At 34.6% G+C, this 14,206-nt stretch overlaps 1 protein-coding gene across 1 annotated transcript in view; it reads left to right on the top strand.

The window, feature by feature from the left end:
• Positions 1-2,127: 2,127 nt before the first annotated feature.
• LOC107094141 (polycystic kidney disease protein 1-like 2) overlaps positions 2,128-14,206 on the top strand; it is a 16,920-nt gene continuing 4,841 nt past the window's right edge. The window contains exons 1-10 of the mRNA XM_015389578.1: positions 2,128-2,520; positions 4,145-4,306; positions 4,395-4,580; positions 6,194-6,304; positions 7,719-7,848; positions 10,997-11,226; positions 11,384-11,574; positions 12,639-12,855; positions 12,949-13,079; positions 13,162-13,309. Of these exons, the coding sequence (XP_015245064.1) occupies positions 2,205-2,520; positions 4,145-4,306; positions 4,395-4,580; positions 6,194-6,304; positions 7,719-7,848; positions 10,997-11,226; positions 11,384-11,574; positions 12,639-12,855; positions 12,949-13,079; positions 13,162-13,309 (1,822 nt within the window). The 5' untranslated portion in view covers positions 2,128-2,204. The remainder of the gene's footprint in view (positions 2,521-4,144; positions 4,307-4,394; positions 4,581-6,193; positions 6,305-7,718; positions 7,849-10,996; positions 11,227-11,383; positions 11,575-12,638; positions 12,856-12,948; positions 13,080-13,161; positions 13,310-14,206) is intronic.

Raw genomic sequence — 14,206 nt, 5'->3', positions numbered from 1 at the left:
AAGTCTGATTAGATGAATAATTAATGACTGACCTTTAGTAGCTACCTGACGTTTTGTAATCATATCTATTTAACAAGAAAAACTCCTCATCAGCTTCATTCAGCCTGGAACAAAGCTATGCCCCTGTTGTGTCACGTGCTTGAAGCTAGAAGTTGCTCGACTGCATTGACTGTTGATTGCTTTGGCTTGAGTTCACCAAAAGGTCAACACATTTTGCAGTTGAATTTTTTGCAGGCAAATTTTTTGCAGCTGAATTTTTTGCAGCCGAATTTTTTGCTGCAGAATTTTTTGCAGCTGAATTTTTTGTAGGCAAATTTTTACCAGATATAAATGCAGTATAAGGAATTTAATGTGTAAAAAAATTTTGTGTTTAAAAATTGGCGTACAAAAGAGGGCAGTTTCCAATTAGACTGTTTTTTTTCCATAGATGCAAAGCTATTGACGGTAAGCAGTTCATCATGACTTATGATGTAGGCCTACAGTTCAGAATTCATGTTTATCTGAATAAACACTTATTAAACAAAAATAAATCTTATTGAATATTATTTATTTTCATCACCAGTTATCATAGTACAAAAGCTTTCTCCAGCAGTTTGTGATGCATTTTGGAAACAGGAGATGAGCACCTGGTCTAACGAGCCACTTGGCAAGAGAAACCTGTTCAAAGACTTACTATTACATATAATTTAGGCAGCACACACATATTATCCTTATCTTATTTTATTATTATCCTTATCTTATTGCATTCTTATATCTTATTTGAATTTACAATCTTATTTTTCTCTCTTCTGCAAATGGTTGCACTGCCAGAAAAAAATTCCCACAAGAGATTAATAAAGTAATTCTGATTCTGATTCATGAAGCCCTTTGGCAGAATTCAAATGAGCCATTTTAATCTAGGTTAATCTCGATTAATTCCAAGATTGCAGTGAGAATAATCTAGATTTAAAAAAACAAATCTATACCTACTACTAATTTTTAGATATACTGGTGTGAAGAGATTACCATATAGACTACAGTATTCTTTAGTCAATAACAAAAGAATGTTTAACAGACATAATATATAGGTAAGGCAAGGCAAGGCAAGGCAAATTTATTTGTATAGCACAATTCAGTACAATTCAGTACAAAGTGCTTTACATGATTAAAATACAGGAAGATAAAACAGAATCAAAGCAAGTAGGAAAAAATTAAATAAATAATAAAATAAAAAATGCAGAAACAAAAAAAGAACATTAAAAACAGTTGGAAGTTTTTGTTAGATTACAGTTTTTGTTAGATTTAGGTATTAAACATACATTACTTGAGCTATAAAGACTGTTTTTCTATATAAAGTGTTTTTATCAATCTGATATAATAATCATTATGATTTTGTTGGTGGAAAATTATCTTAAAGGACAATGGAAAATAAATATAAAGACTTAAAAAAAGCAATCTGTGTTTCAATGAGTGAATGTAGTTTTTGAAAAGAAAATGAACCTTTCAATAGTATTCTAATTTGTGACAAAAGCTAAAAAGCTAATAAACCAATTTAACGTCAGTTCTGAACAATGTTGTGTACAAAGGAACAGGAAACAATAGAAAGCATTAACGTTATTTTACTTTTGTTGTAGTGCTTTAATGTAATGTATGCCTAATGATAAACATTCTGAAGTGAAACTGAACTGAATAAACAGAGGAGCAATGAGCTGATAAAGCTCAGCCTGCTGACTCTTATTTGGTTACGTTGCCATCTTTATTCATTTAATTTAGTTAAGTTGTATTTTATGCGAATTTGGAATCCACATCATTAATAAATCACACAAGGATGCTGTTTTTTTTTTCCTGATGAATCAGTTCTTCATTAAAAACTGTTAATAATCAGGCTAAAAACAAACTCCCAGTAAACACATGACTTAATAAGTTACATGTAAAGCATACCCTCAACAACCAGGTGCCTTTATTGACTGATTGAAACGGCCCTGACGATGTTCTTTTGTTCATGTATGTATGTGCACAAAGGAAAACCTTTTAGTGGTTTCTGTGTGACTTTGTATGTTAGGTAAACAAAGAAAAATGTGAGCAGAAGATTCAGACCAGGCCCTTTAAAACGCAGAATGTCACAGCGCTGGGTGAGAGAGAAGAGAGGAGAGCTGCTCTAAATCCTGAAGAACTTGAAAAGAGAAGCAGAAGATAAGTTTGGGATTGATAAAGTGAGAATAGATATGATGTGCAGGGCAGTTCTGCACATGCTGATCCTGCTGACATCCCACTGTCAATCTTCTGTTGAGAATGATGCTGGGGTTACAGCTTCCTGTTCACAGGACCAGAGGGCATTTCGAGGTTCATGCTTTGAGTTTGTAGGTCAGCAGCTCCCTTTTCACAGAGCTCAAGATTGGTGTGAGAAGAGTGGTGGACATCTCGCATACATCCCAGATATAGAAACTCAAAATTTCCTTGAGAGACACATGGACTCTGAAAAAGACCTGTGGCTTGGACTGACACCAACCTGCTCCCTAAAATGGTCTGTAAATGCTGAAGGTAAGATGGCAGAGAAAGAGAAGGCTAAATATTAGCTGGTGGGTTATCTGTGATATTCAAAAACATTGAGATCCATGAAGCATTCTTCTCTAGACCATTGATTATAGCTAACTAGGTTTGATAACATGTAATGATACATCATTAAGTTTGTGTAAATTACTGGGGGGAAATATCTAACTTTATATTGTGTTTAGATCAAAAGTAACCAATGAATAAACATGAAGTCATTTACAAAGATAACTGGCAACCCATCTTGCAAATCAAATGTTTCATTTTAAAGCTTCAAATACTTCACCCTTCACCCTTCTCTGGAGAGGGACCTGGTCTCCTTCTATAACTTTAAATGTCTCCTACTTGTTTACTGTACACAATGTTTAATTTGATTTATTTTTAAGCCATTAATGATTATCTTTAATTTAAAGTTTAAATAATATCTTCTAAATAAATACCTTCATAGACTACAACCTAAAACATGCTAATTATTGAAATCATGTCATTTGAAATAATATATGCATTCATGTTTGACCCTACAGTGGGTGTATAGATGCTGTCATGGTGTAACAAAAGCACTTTTACCTTTGCCAGCCAATCTGTTTATGTATATTCTCCTCTCTTTGCTTATGGAAATATATTATCAGATATTCAAAATAAAAATAGCTTTTTTATCTACACATTTTCCAATTATATTTGTTAGAAAGAAAAATGTCTCTGATAACTTAAACATGCGTAGTAAGACCAGTTATTTAAATGTTTATTTAAACCTAACTTATCTTTGATGTTCTGCTTTTATAAAATTGTGATCATAAAAAAATTATTCACTGAACATTTGTCAGCTGAAAGTAGCAGAATGCATAAAGGTGTATAAAACATTGCAGGTGGCATTCCCCAAGTCTCTATATTAGGCCCCTTTTATTCAATATCCATATGCTGCCTTTCTCTGATTTTAATAAACACAATTATATATATTACAATGTCACCAGGTGAGTCTAAACCCATCCAAGCGCTGCGTAAATGCATAAAAGAAATCAAGGGATTTTTTGGATGAGCAAAATATTTTCCCTTAGCTTAATCAAGAGAAAATTGAAATAATAGTTTTTGTAGCAAAAAAAAGACTGTTTAAAGGTTAGTACACAGCTTCAGTTCTTACAGCTATAAACCACTAATCAAGTCTGAAATAATGGTTGTAGTGATGGACTCAGAGCTGAACCTTTAGTGGCACGTAAAGACGGTAACAAAGACAGCCTCTTAGAGTACGTCACCAGGATTAAAGGACTAATAGCTCAGGACATTGAAAAAGGAGATTACGGGTGTGCCTTGGTGACGCACGGTGTCTAGGGCACATGACCCATGTATGCCCTTAGTCCTCGACAAGAGCAACTAGTGCTGTAAAAATCAACCAAAAATGTAAATTATGTTTTTATCTTTAGCAAAAATTATTTCTGCAACAGTGTCTTAATTTTTCTGCTTAAAAAAAAAAAAAAATATATATATATATATATATATATATATATTTATTTTTTTTATTTTTTATTTTTTTTTCTGCGTTGTGTCATATTTATTTATTTATGCCTTGCCTGCTGAAAACATTAGGTGCTTGTTCATCAATACTTTGCTTTATTCTCAGCTCCTTCTTTCTCTTGGCTCGATGGTTCACCTCTCACCTTTTCAAAATGGGTAAGAAGCCCACAGCCTGGCACAACTTGTGGACACATACTGAGACGCTCAGGCTTTCGGTGGGAAGCCACAGAAGACTGCAACCAAAACATGCATTTCATCTGTCAGTTTGGTATGTGTTATAAGTTACACTAACAGCAAAGCGGCTCACTGAATCACAATGTGATCACCTCTACTAACTTTTTTTTATTTTTTCTCAGAACCTGGAAGAAGAATTGTATGTTTGGGTCACAACACCACTCTGCAGTGCGGCTCTGGTCAAGCATTAATGATAGACGGGGCTCTCTTTGGTCGGGGCAACATTCATTACTGTCGTCCCAGGTTCTCCACACCAACCTTCACAGAGCATAGGTGCAGCTGGGTGGATGTCGCAGCCTCCATTAAAGGTAAAACAATGTGACAGGTTCAAATAAGTCCATTATTAACTGGCTGTTTATCTTTGTTCCTGCATATTATGTCAAGCAGAGTTGAATCGATCTTATCTGTGCAACAATTATAGCATCTCATTTATTCAGCTGTGCTCAGAAATGGGAAAACAAACAGCCGTTTAATGCCTCTTGAAAGGTTTCAGATAAACTGAAGCAAGAAATCCAATCCATCCTTTAATGTAATGTTTGCTTTTCTTATCTCAAATAACACATTATCTAACTGCGGACATGTTTGAAAAGACTAACAGTCCATCAGGACATTTCCAAAAGAAAACCTTTGTTGCTTAAAAGCCTAACGCTTGAAATATATGAATGATACCTATCTATCCATTTCAAATATTGACTCATGCATACAACCAATGACAAAGGTAGAATGTCATGAATTCATCTCTTTGCCTTCCTCGGTTGTGAAGTTTCTTTATGCAGCTTCCTTTGTCACTGATATATTTATTTAAAAGTTGGCATTAAAAAGACACATTCGTGACTTCAGCTAACAATACCATGGGTAAGTCAATGAAAAAACCTCCACGTGACCTTCTGGGTAACAGTAATATAAAGTGGTGTACTTTATAGACCAACAAAGTCGACATTAGAAAGGCAGAAATAGATTTCACTCTTAAAGTCTTAAAAATACATTTATTTTCATTTTTATACATAGAATATTTTTGATGTGGATGAAAAATGACACAAAGCTTTCAACACTTATTTCGCAAAATAATTCCTAAAAGTACATATTTGCATTCAGCCCCTTTTAAACCAACTCCCCTGCTAATCAAAATCAACCAGGACATTATTTTATCTGAGTAGGAATACCAATTGTTCTGTGGAGGCCTAAGAGGTTCATAAAAAAAAAAATGTTTAAATCAAATCATATTTAAAGTTTTAGAATAGTCCTGTCAAAGTCCAGACCTTAGTGAGAATTTGTTAAACGACTAATATTTTTTTATGACATTCTTAATCCAGTCTGACAGTTTAAGCTGTTTTTTTTTTTGTTTTTTTTTTAGCAAACATGTATTCAAGGAGAAATTAGGGTGGCATAATCAATGTACATGACATAACTTTAACTGTTCTTGTTAGATAATCTTGCATGCACCATATTTTTTCCATGTCACAATAAAGTATTTTTGTTTGTTTGTAATATCCCAAAAAAACATACACTGAAGTCAGTCATTAAAACATGAAAAAAATGTGAAAATGTTTAAGTGTTTCGCATTTGATTTTACGATTTGTTGAGTTATGCCTGTTGAATTACTTAAATTGAATATCTTAATGCTTATTTTCAAATACTTATATTTTGCAGCTCTGGTTAATTGAATTGTGAAAAAATACCTCCATAAATTGCAAAACAGGTTATTCCAGATCACCTTCATTTATATGAATGAAATAAAGTAAAAACATTTGACACAGCATATTGATGAGAGCAATTCATCCTAATTAACTCCAGATTAGAGACAAACATTTATTTAGTATTTTGGCAAACTTGGTTCATTCCATTCACCATGTTTTCTATAATATAGTTTAACCCTTCCTTTTGGATGATTAACATCTGGAGCTGATTCTGTGTTTATAAGATCAATGTCAAGAGCGTCAATTCTGCAGGATCAGTGAAGTTATGAGCTCATTTGATGACCTCTGTCCTGATCTAAAGAGCTACCTGACTGTGGACTACCACTGCAGAGATGGTAAGTCACCATCAATGTTAAATTCTGCAGTAATTCAGTTTTAAATCCAGTAAAAGACTTATAATATGTATCTAATTTTCATTTTTTTTTTTTGCAAGACATTATCAATTGTAAAATATTGTATATTGTATAATTTTATTATGCTTAGCTTTGCTTTATGATGTATGTATCTTTATGTTTAGCAGCAAAACAGTTATGGAAATGGACAAAACCAATTGTTTTCAGGGTTCAGACTAAAGCAAACTGTAACTGGTTAAGGCCCCCTGCTGGGCTGGGGTGGGCTAGAATCAAACGGTGACCCCAAATGAAAGAGTTTCATACAGCTTTGGGCATAATAGTTATTTGATCAAAAAAGACACCAAAGTAAAAGGAGAAATATGCAGCAATGTGAAGAAGCTAAAATTAGTAATTTTTTACTGCTTTAAACATGTATAGCAAGACTAGTTATTTAAATGATTATTTAAACCTAACTTATCTTTGACGTTCTGCTTTAATAAAATTTAGTAAAATCATGAAAATCATTAGACAGAACATTTGTCAACTAAAAATAGCAGAAAGCATATAGTGTCTCCTTTGCAACTATTGTCTTTACTTTTCAGTGTAAAACTATAAACCGGAAAACCGGAAAAATATTAAGAGAGCCTTTTAATCACATGCTGCTCTTCAAGGTGTTTCTCATATTGCTGGTGTTACAGCACATCTGATTCTTTTAAAAGAGAACTTTTAAAAGAGCTACACTAAAAGTTTTTTTAAATAATAAGATATGGTCATTGGTACCTTAAAAGTACTGAAGTGTTGTAAGAATTTGACTGTGTTATAACAAAGTGAAGCTTTGGTCAGTGTTACTTTGATTCATCCATCCATCCAATTTCTGTCACGCTTATCCCAAGCCAGATCGCGAGGGGTGCTGGTGAATATCTCCTACTGTCTACGGGCGAGAGGACAGGTCGCCAGTTTATGTCAGGGAAACACAGAGACAAACAGGACAATCAACCATTCATAAAGACCCTCACCTAAAGATAATTTAGAGAAGCCATCAACCTAACAGTCATGTTTTTGGACTGTCGGTGGAAGCCGGAGTACCCAGAGAAAACCCACACATGCATAGGGGGAACATGCAAACTCCATGCAGAAAGATCCCAGGCCGGGAATCTAACCCGGAACCTTCTTGCTGCAAGGCAGTAGTGCTACCCACTGTGCCACTGAGCAGCCCTACTTGGATTCATCTAAAGGCCAAATATTTAAAATGCCAATTGTTCTATTATTCAACAAAAACAGCTCTCCAGTGAATTTAATCCTTAGGTTTTGACTTAAAATGAAATCACACAGGGCTTTTAAATATTTGTGCTGTAGCCCACTTACAGCAGTAGGTATTTATGCTAATCTAAATATACACTTTGCTTTTATCCAACAGTGATCACATTGTCACTTCCTGTTGTCGCTGCTGTTTATGAGGACATCAAAATTAAATGGCATGTATTATCACCAAGGGGAAACTGCAAGTTAAAGACTGGAGATGGACACATATATCATCTGCATAATCAGTAAGTGCCAGTATTAACGGGATATTTCATTATACACTAATTAGGACAGATGTGAATAAACAAACACAAATGTTGTTCTAATGGAATAATACTTTATGTTCAAATGACACAGTTTAATACCAATCAACTTCACTGCTTTACTCAAAATTATCTGTCCACAAAATCTCAGGAGTCAGTTTACTATTTTAGCACTCATATTTTCCTCTACACTCTCTTAAATTAAAAAAAACAACAAAAATAAACAGATTCCCTCATCTCAAGACTTTCCAAAGCTTTAACAACATACATGTATCTAATCCTTTAAAGACAATATCTGTTTTTACACAGCATCATGCTTTCTTTAAAAGATTCTTAAAATGAAGCAGACAAATGTGTGCATCTTTTCCACAATTTGAAAGATGGTTCCGATGTTTCCTTCATGGCTCAGTAGTTTGAGTCAAGGGGTTAATGTGAGGAGATGGTTTTGGTGAATCCAGCTGCTTAAAGGCACACCTTATGTACAGTGCAATATAAATAATAATTATTGTTATTACTTTCTAAACAATTATCATAAATCCCTCGAACTCAATGGCATACATTTCATCGTTGTTTCGGAGCAACTCGCACACTGCTGACTAAAATGGGGCCAACTGTGTCATAACTAGAAGAAATCTGTACTGATATCAGGGCTGCAACTAATGTCAGAGTCTTGGTTTGTTAGTTCCTGTTTTTCTTGGTTTTCCATTTGTTGTCCTCTGCTGCCCTCTTGTGTCCTCTTTNTTTTTTTCAATCTTTGTATAATTACTGATCTAAGTGGGTTACTCTGTAAGCTAAATACATGTTTTAGAGTCTCTATACTCCGGTTAAGGATCAATTGATTACTAAATTAGTTGACAATTATTTCAATAATCTATTAATCCGATTCATTATTTCAGCCCTAATTGACATTCAAAATTCCAACTGGAAAAAACAAACAAACTATAACATAAAAATAAAAGATCACTGTCAAAGTTGCATTTTTTTTCTTTTTTTTTCACTGTCAAAGTTGCATTTTTTTCTTTTTTTTGTTGTATTTATATTGTTTAACATTTGATTTTATACTTTTTTTCAATGACAGACAGATCATCCGTTTAAAACACCCTGAGATGAAAAACACAAAAATTTGGAAAGACGTATATAAGAAGTTTGAAGATAAAGTTTAGGTGTAGATGTTATAAAGAATCATGGGAAGGGAAAACCTGTACCTGGAAATGTAGCATGTAGTATTTTCATAAAGTGCAGCTTGTGCCAAAAAAGTCAAATTAATTAATGTCTCTTGAATTGCAAAAAGAGGACTGTAATCAAAATGCCTAAGCTCATATAATAAATCTAAAAAATTGAAAGATATTTGATTCAATTTGTTAATTTTGCTGCTTAGGAGGCGAACCCTGTTCTCTTAAAGGTCATGGAACAGGAAATCGAGTTGCTTTGCTTTCTTTTTTTTTTGTTTGATCTTTTTTGCTAATAATGTTCAGATAACTAAATAAAGGGGCATTGCATTATTGTGTATTATTATAGCCAGCTTATTATAAAGAGTCTGTTATAGTGTTGTCATGGTGTTTGCTGTAATGAAGACTTGTGTGAAATACCAAAATATCATAGTTAGATGTAGCAATGAGTAGACCCCCCCCACCCCAACTTCAACTGAGCTGAATGGTTGTTGGTCCTAAATGCTTTTTAAACATAGTTCCTAGACAAGTGTGAAAATTCTAGAAACCTCATGTCATTCTTTAAATTCTTAAAGTATTGCTCCCTAAAAACAGAACCAACTTCCTGAAAGGATTAGGTTTGTTAAAACTGTAGGCTTTTTTTTTAATCACAGCTGAAAATATCATAATTTAATTTACTCGCTATTATCTAAAGATCAAATATTAGTTAATCAGTTCACATTTAACAGATGTAAGTTTTTGTTTTGTTTAAACTTGGGTTTAAAGACTTTCTGTTTGCTATTTCTTTTATTGTGAGATACTATGTTAACAATTTTCATTAAATCTATGTTCAGTATTTTTTCCTCTTTCTAGCCTCTATTGAAAGTTAGCTGACATGAAAAGGGGATGAGAGAGAGGAGAAACATGCAATAAAAGTCAACAGGCCAGGACTCAAAATTACCGCTAAATTACTGCAGCGCCAGAGGCGTAGCCAGACATTTTTTATAAGTGTGGCCAGGCAATTACCAATGTACACTGAGAGGTGGCTGAAAGTAGATAGGCACCAGAACCCCACGGTCAATCTACACTGTTCCAACAGGAAAATTAACGAGCAAAACATCCATATTTTCTAAATAAAGACAAACTATTCTTTCCTACAGCCTTTGCTAACAAATAGACGCATATATTTAAACATCCGTAATTTCGAGATAAAGGTATAGTGGATAAGACCCAGTTTTCAAGTTCTGGTGCATAAGTCTTTTCCATAGTCATTACTTACCTACTTGTACCAAACAAAACATTCCGCAAAAATGTGATATTTACAAGCACTAATATCTATCTACATCTAATTCATTATTTGATAAGTGTTTTTTGTTTTTCATCTTTGATTTCACTGAAGACCCCTAGTTGACTTGCAGACACATTATTTTACTTTACCCCATATAACAGAAAATCTGGTTCTTCTATACTTATCATCTTTGATGTAAGTATATTGATGTGTATAATTAACCACAAAAAAAAAAATCAAATGTTTTGAATATTCCACTTGAGAGTATTACTGCTGCCACCATCTGTATTAGAGGGGGGGGAAATGGTAGGGGTGGCCACAGGGGTGGCCAGTAATTGGCTAAGGGTGGCCATGGCCACCCTTGGCCCCCCATCTAGCTCCACTTCTGTGCAGTGCCCAAATATTCAGTTTTTAATCCATGCAGATTTTTCTTTCCTGTAAAAATATTTGAACTACCATATATATATATATATATATATATATATATATATATATATATATATATATATATATATATATATATATATATTTGTATTTTTAAAATTCTTATTTGCAATATGAACAGTTTTTTTTTGTTTTTTGTTTTTCTTTTGCATATGTTATCTAGGTTCACGTTTTTCCCTAAAAGGTAAAAGCCCACATGACAACGTACCTTCTCTTTTGTCTGTGATAGTGTGATTTTTTTTTTTTTCAGGTTGAAGAGCAGCCTCGTGCATAAATACACTCATCCAAGTGCATTTGTTGTGGAGCTTGAATGCACTGACAGTGAAATACACATTATGGCCCAAGAGATAATTACAGTTGAAGAGCCTGTTGCAGAGATTGGTGCCATCAGATGCTTTGTTGGAAATTTGTCTTTTCATGAAACTGACTGCAGAGCCCTGTATGGAGGAGCATTTCAAATTCAAATAAAAGTCAAAGCAGGTAGGAAATAAGATGGAAATAATATAAAATATACCATCTTGTCCTGTTTGAGGTTGTCACTTACATTGCATTCAGCTGTTGTTGTTTAGGCCATTATTTCCTTTCCATTGTATGTTTTATGTTAAATATGGATTTTTTGTTGTTGTTGTTTTTTCAGGATCAAACGTGGCCTACAGAATACAAAACAATGATAAGCTGCTGGCTGACTTGCATGTTGTACAAGGAAATGTTCCCCAGAACATCACACTGAGTCCTGAGGCAGTGAAGCAGCTTGGCCCCGGCTGCCACAAGCTGAAGCTTTTTGCATCGAACTTGGTGACTTTTCCAGACGTTTCTACAAACCTTCAGGTAAGAGAGCCATAATGCTACATGGCCCTTGAGTTAAACACAGTCAAATGTTGCATCTTTCCTTCATATTTTTGCAATGAGCTTTTTGATTATTTTTTATTACAGACTTAATTGAGGCATTAGGATTTTAATTTGTGATTAACTTAATATGCTATTCTTTACTGAATCACATGGGGGGGAATCCAAGTATTACAGCAGCAGAAATAAATGTAAATTAGAGACAAGATTACAAAGTGCAGTACAATAAGCTGCTAAAATAGAATAAATTGACTAATTATTATTATTTTTATTATGACAACAGCCTGTTGGCCTCAGTTTAAATGTTTTTGCATAGATCCTGTGGCATTGATAATTTCAGCAGTGGTGTTAATATATAAACTATACAGATGCTGAGAAACATGTTTGCATTCTGGGTAAAGAGGTGCAGTAATATAAGTCTTTTTTCACATGTTTACCAGAGATATAAGGACAATGTCTACATAGGCTTTTTGTATTTACAATTCTTAGAAAATCTGCCTACATTTTCTTCAGATAAAAATTCAAAAATTTGACATAAAAAACTAAATGAAAGTATATGTAGATTTACATCCTTTATGTTCCTTTTGGGGCTGCTCAGTGGTGCAGTGGGTAGCACTGCTGCCTTGCAGCAAGAAGGTTGTGGGTTCAATTCTTGACCCGCGGCCTTTCTGCATGGAGTCCACATGTTCTCCCTGAGCATTCGTGGGTTCTCTCCGGGTATTCCAGCTTCCTCCCACATTCCAAAAACATGACTGTTAGGTTAATTGGCTTCTCTAAATTCTGCGTCTCTGTGATGGACTGGCAACCTGTCCAGGGTGTACCTCGCCTCTTACCTGTAGACAGCTGGAGACAGGCACCAGCGACCCCACTTGGGATTAAGCGTGCCAGAAGATGGATGTTTCTTTTTTTTTTTTTTTTTTAACCCTCAAACTATCTTACTTAATGTTCAATTGATTTTCTCATTAAATGTAACTTACTTCATAAAGTGTCTTTGCCTGCTGAGAAAATGTGAATCAAAAACAGAACAAATTCTATATATGCTTCAGGTTTGTGTTTTAGAGAAACTAGATGGACTTCAGGCCACCTTGCTGAAAGAGGCGAAAGATTGCTTTGGCTCTACATGCATTACTGTTGGAGTTTCTCTTAACCGCGGTGAGCCTGCTCTGCTCTTCTTCTCACTGACTGGAAAAAATGGGACATTTTCTGAAACTAAAGAAATGAAAAGAAGGAGAGAAGTTTTTCAGTTTGGTTGCCCACTTGAAGGTACAGTATGTATGGGTAAAAAAAGTTGGGTGCTGGCTCACAGACTAATACATACATTTTTTGAGTGATTCTTGATTTGTGGACATTTTATAGGAAATGTACAGATGAAGATTAAAGCATGTAATGCCTTTTCCTGCCTTGAAGAGGAAATGTTTGGCTCTTGTGATAAGAACTTGATAGTGAACAGTCTTTTTGAGCATTCATTACGCCTTACCAAGAATATGGTAATTCTATTCTTAAAAACTTTTTTATGATTGCAGTGTGCTGTGTGATAAATAAATATGATTTTTTTTTGGTTGCTTTTAGATAAAGAAGCCCGCAAGGGTTGTGAGATCTCCGGCTGAAATCTCTGCAGATCCTTCAAATTCAGTAAATCGGCCAGATGCAACTATTACTCTGTCGGTTGAGGAAAAAGGGGATATAAAACATGCCGAGGAATATCGGTGGAGCTGCAGTAAGATTCTTTCTTTATATACTGTATGCCTTGATGTCAAGTCAGCTCAGAGAAAGTAGATATTCGGTAAGGATAAGGTGAAAAATGAATAATCAGGTGAGGCAGCCAGAAAGGAATGCTGGATCTCTATTAGTTTATATCTCACTGACTACAACCTATGTTCACACACTCATCTGTCTTAAAATTTGCTGTGCGAGAATTTTCACTGAAGGCCTGCAGGATCCGTCCATGCATTCAGACAGACTCTCTTATTTTAAAATGCAGAGAATCTACTTCACATGTCAGGAGTCTAAATAATTTTATTTCCGATCTGGTTTTTAGGAAATGACAATATTGGTTTCATGATCCATCAGTAATAGACTTAATCTGGCTTTCCATCTTATATAAGTGCCATGAGGCCAGTGGCAGTTATTGCATCAACTAGAAAGGCTGATATTAGCAGTAAAGTCTGTGTGTATTTAGTGGTTCTTTGTTTCAGGACGTGGTCCAGCAGGTGCACTGCATGTGGAGGGCAGGGCATTTGGGTTTTTGCGGTTCCCAGCCACCAGTTGCTCAGGTTGTCTGCCTGTTTCCATCCTGGAGTGAAGGGGACCTCTTGGGTCCTGGGGCTGGTGATCCCACTGGAGTTTCAGAACTACTTAGGGTTAGTGTATATTAGGGCTGGGCGATATAGAAAAAAAGCTTATCGATAAAAAAAAATGCATATTGATCGATATTGATAATTATTGAAAAGATTTGAAACCATATTTTATGTGCAGCTCTGCCTGGACTTTTTATAATATTGCTAAATTATTTAATTTTAATAAAAAACACAAACACAGACTTCTAATTAAATCTTTATTTAACCAACTTTTTTAACCATAACAATTGTTTTAAAGAAAAATAACTTAAGAGACC

This window comes from Cyprinodon variegatus, unplaced genomic scaffold (genome assembly GCF_000732505.1).
Source record: "Cyprinodon variegatus isolate N-32 unplaced genomic scaffold, C_variegatus-1.0 Scaffold466, whole genome shotgun sequence".
Lineage (NCBI taxonomy): Eukaryota > Metazoa > Chordata > Actinopteri > Cyprinodontiformes > Cyprinodontidae > Cyprinodon > Cyprinodon variegatus.
The sequence above is the reverse complement of the archived record's forward strand: the minus strand, read 5'-3'. Positions and strand labels throughout refer to the sequence as shown.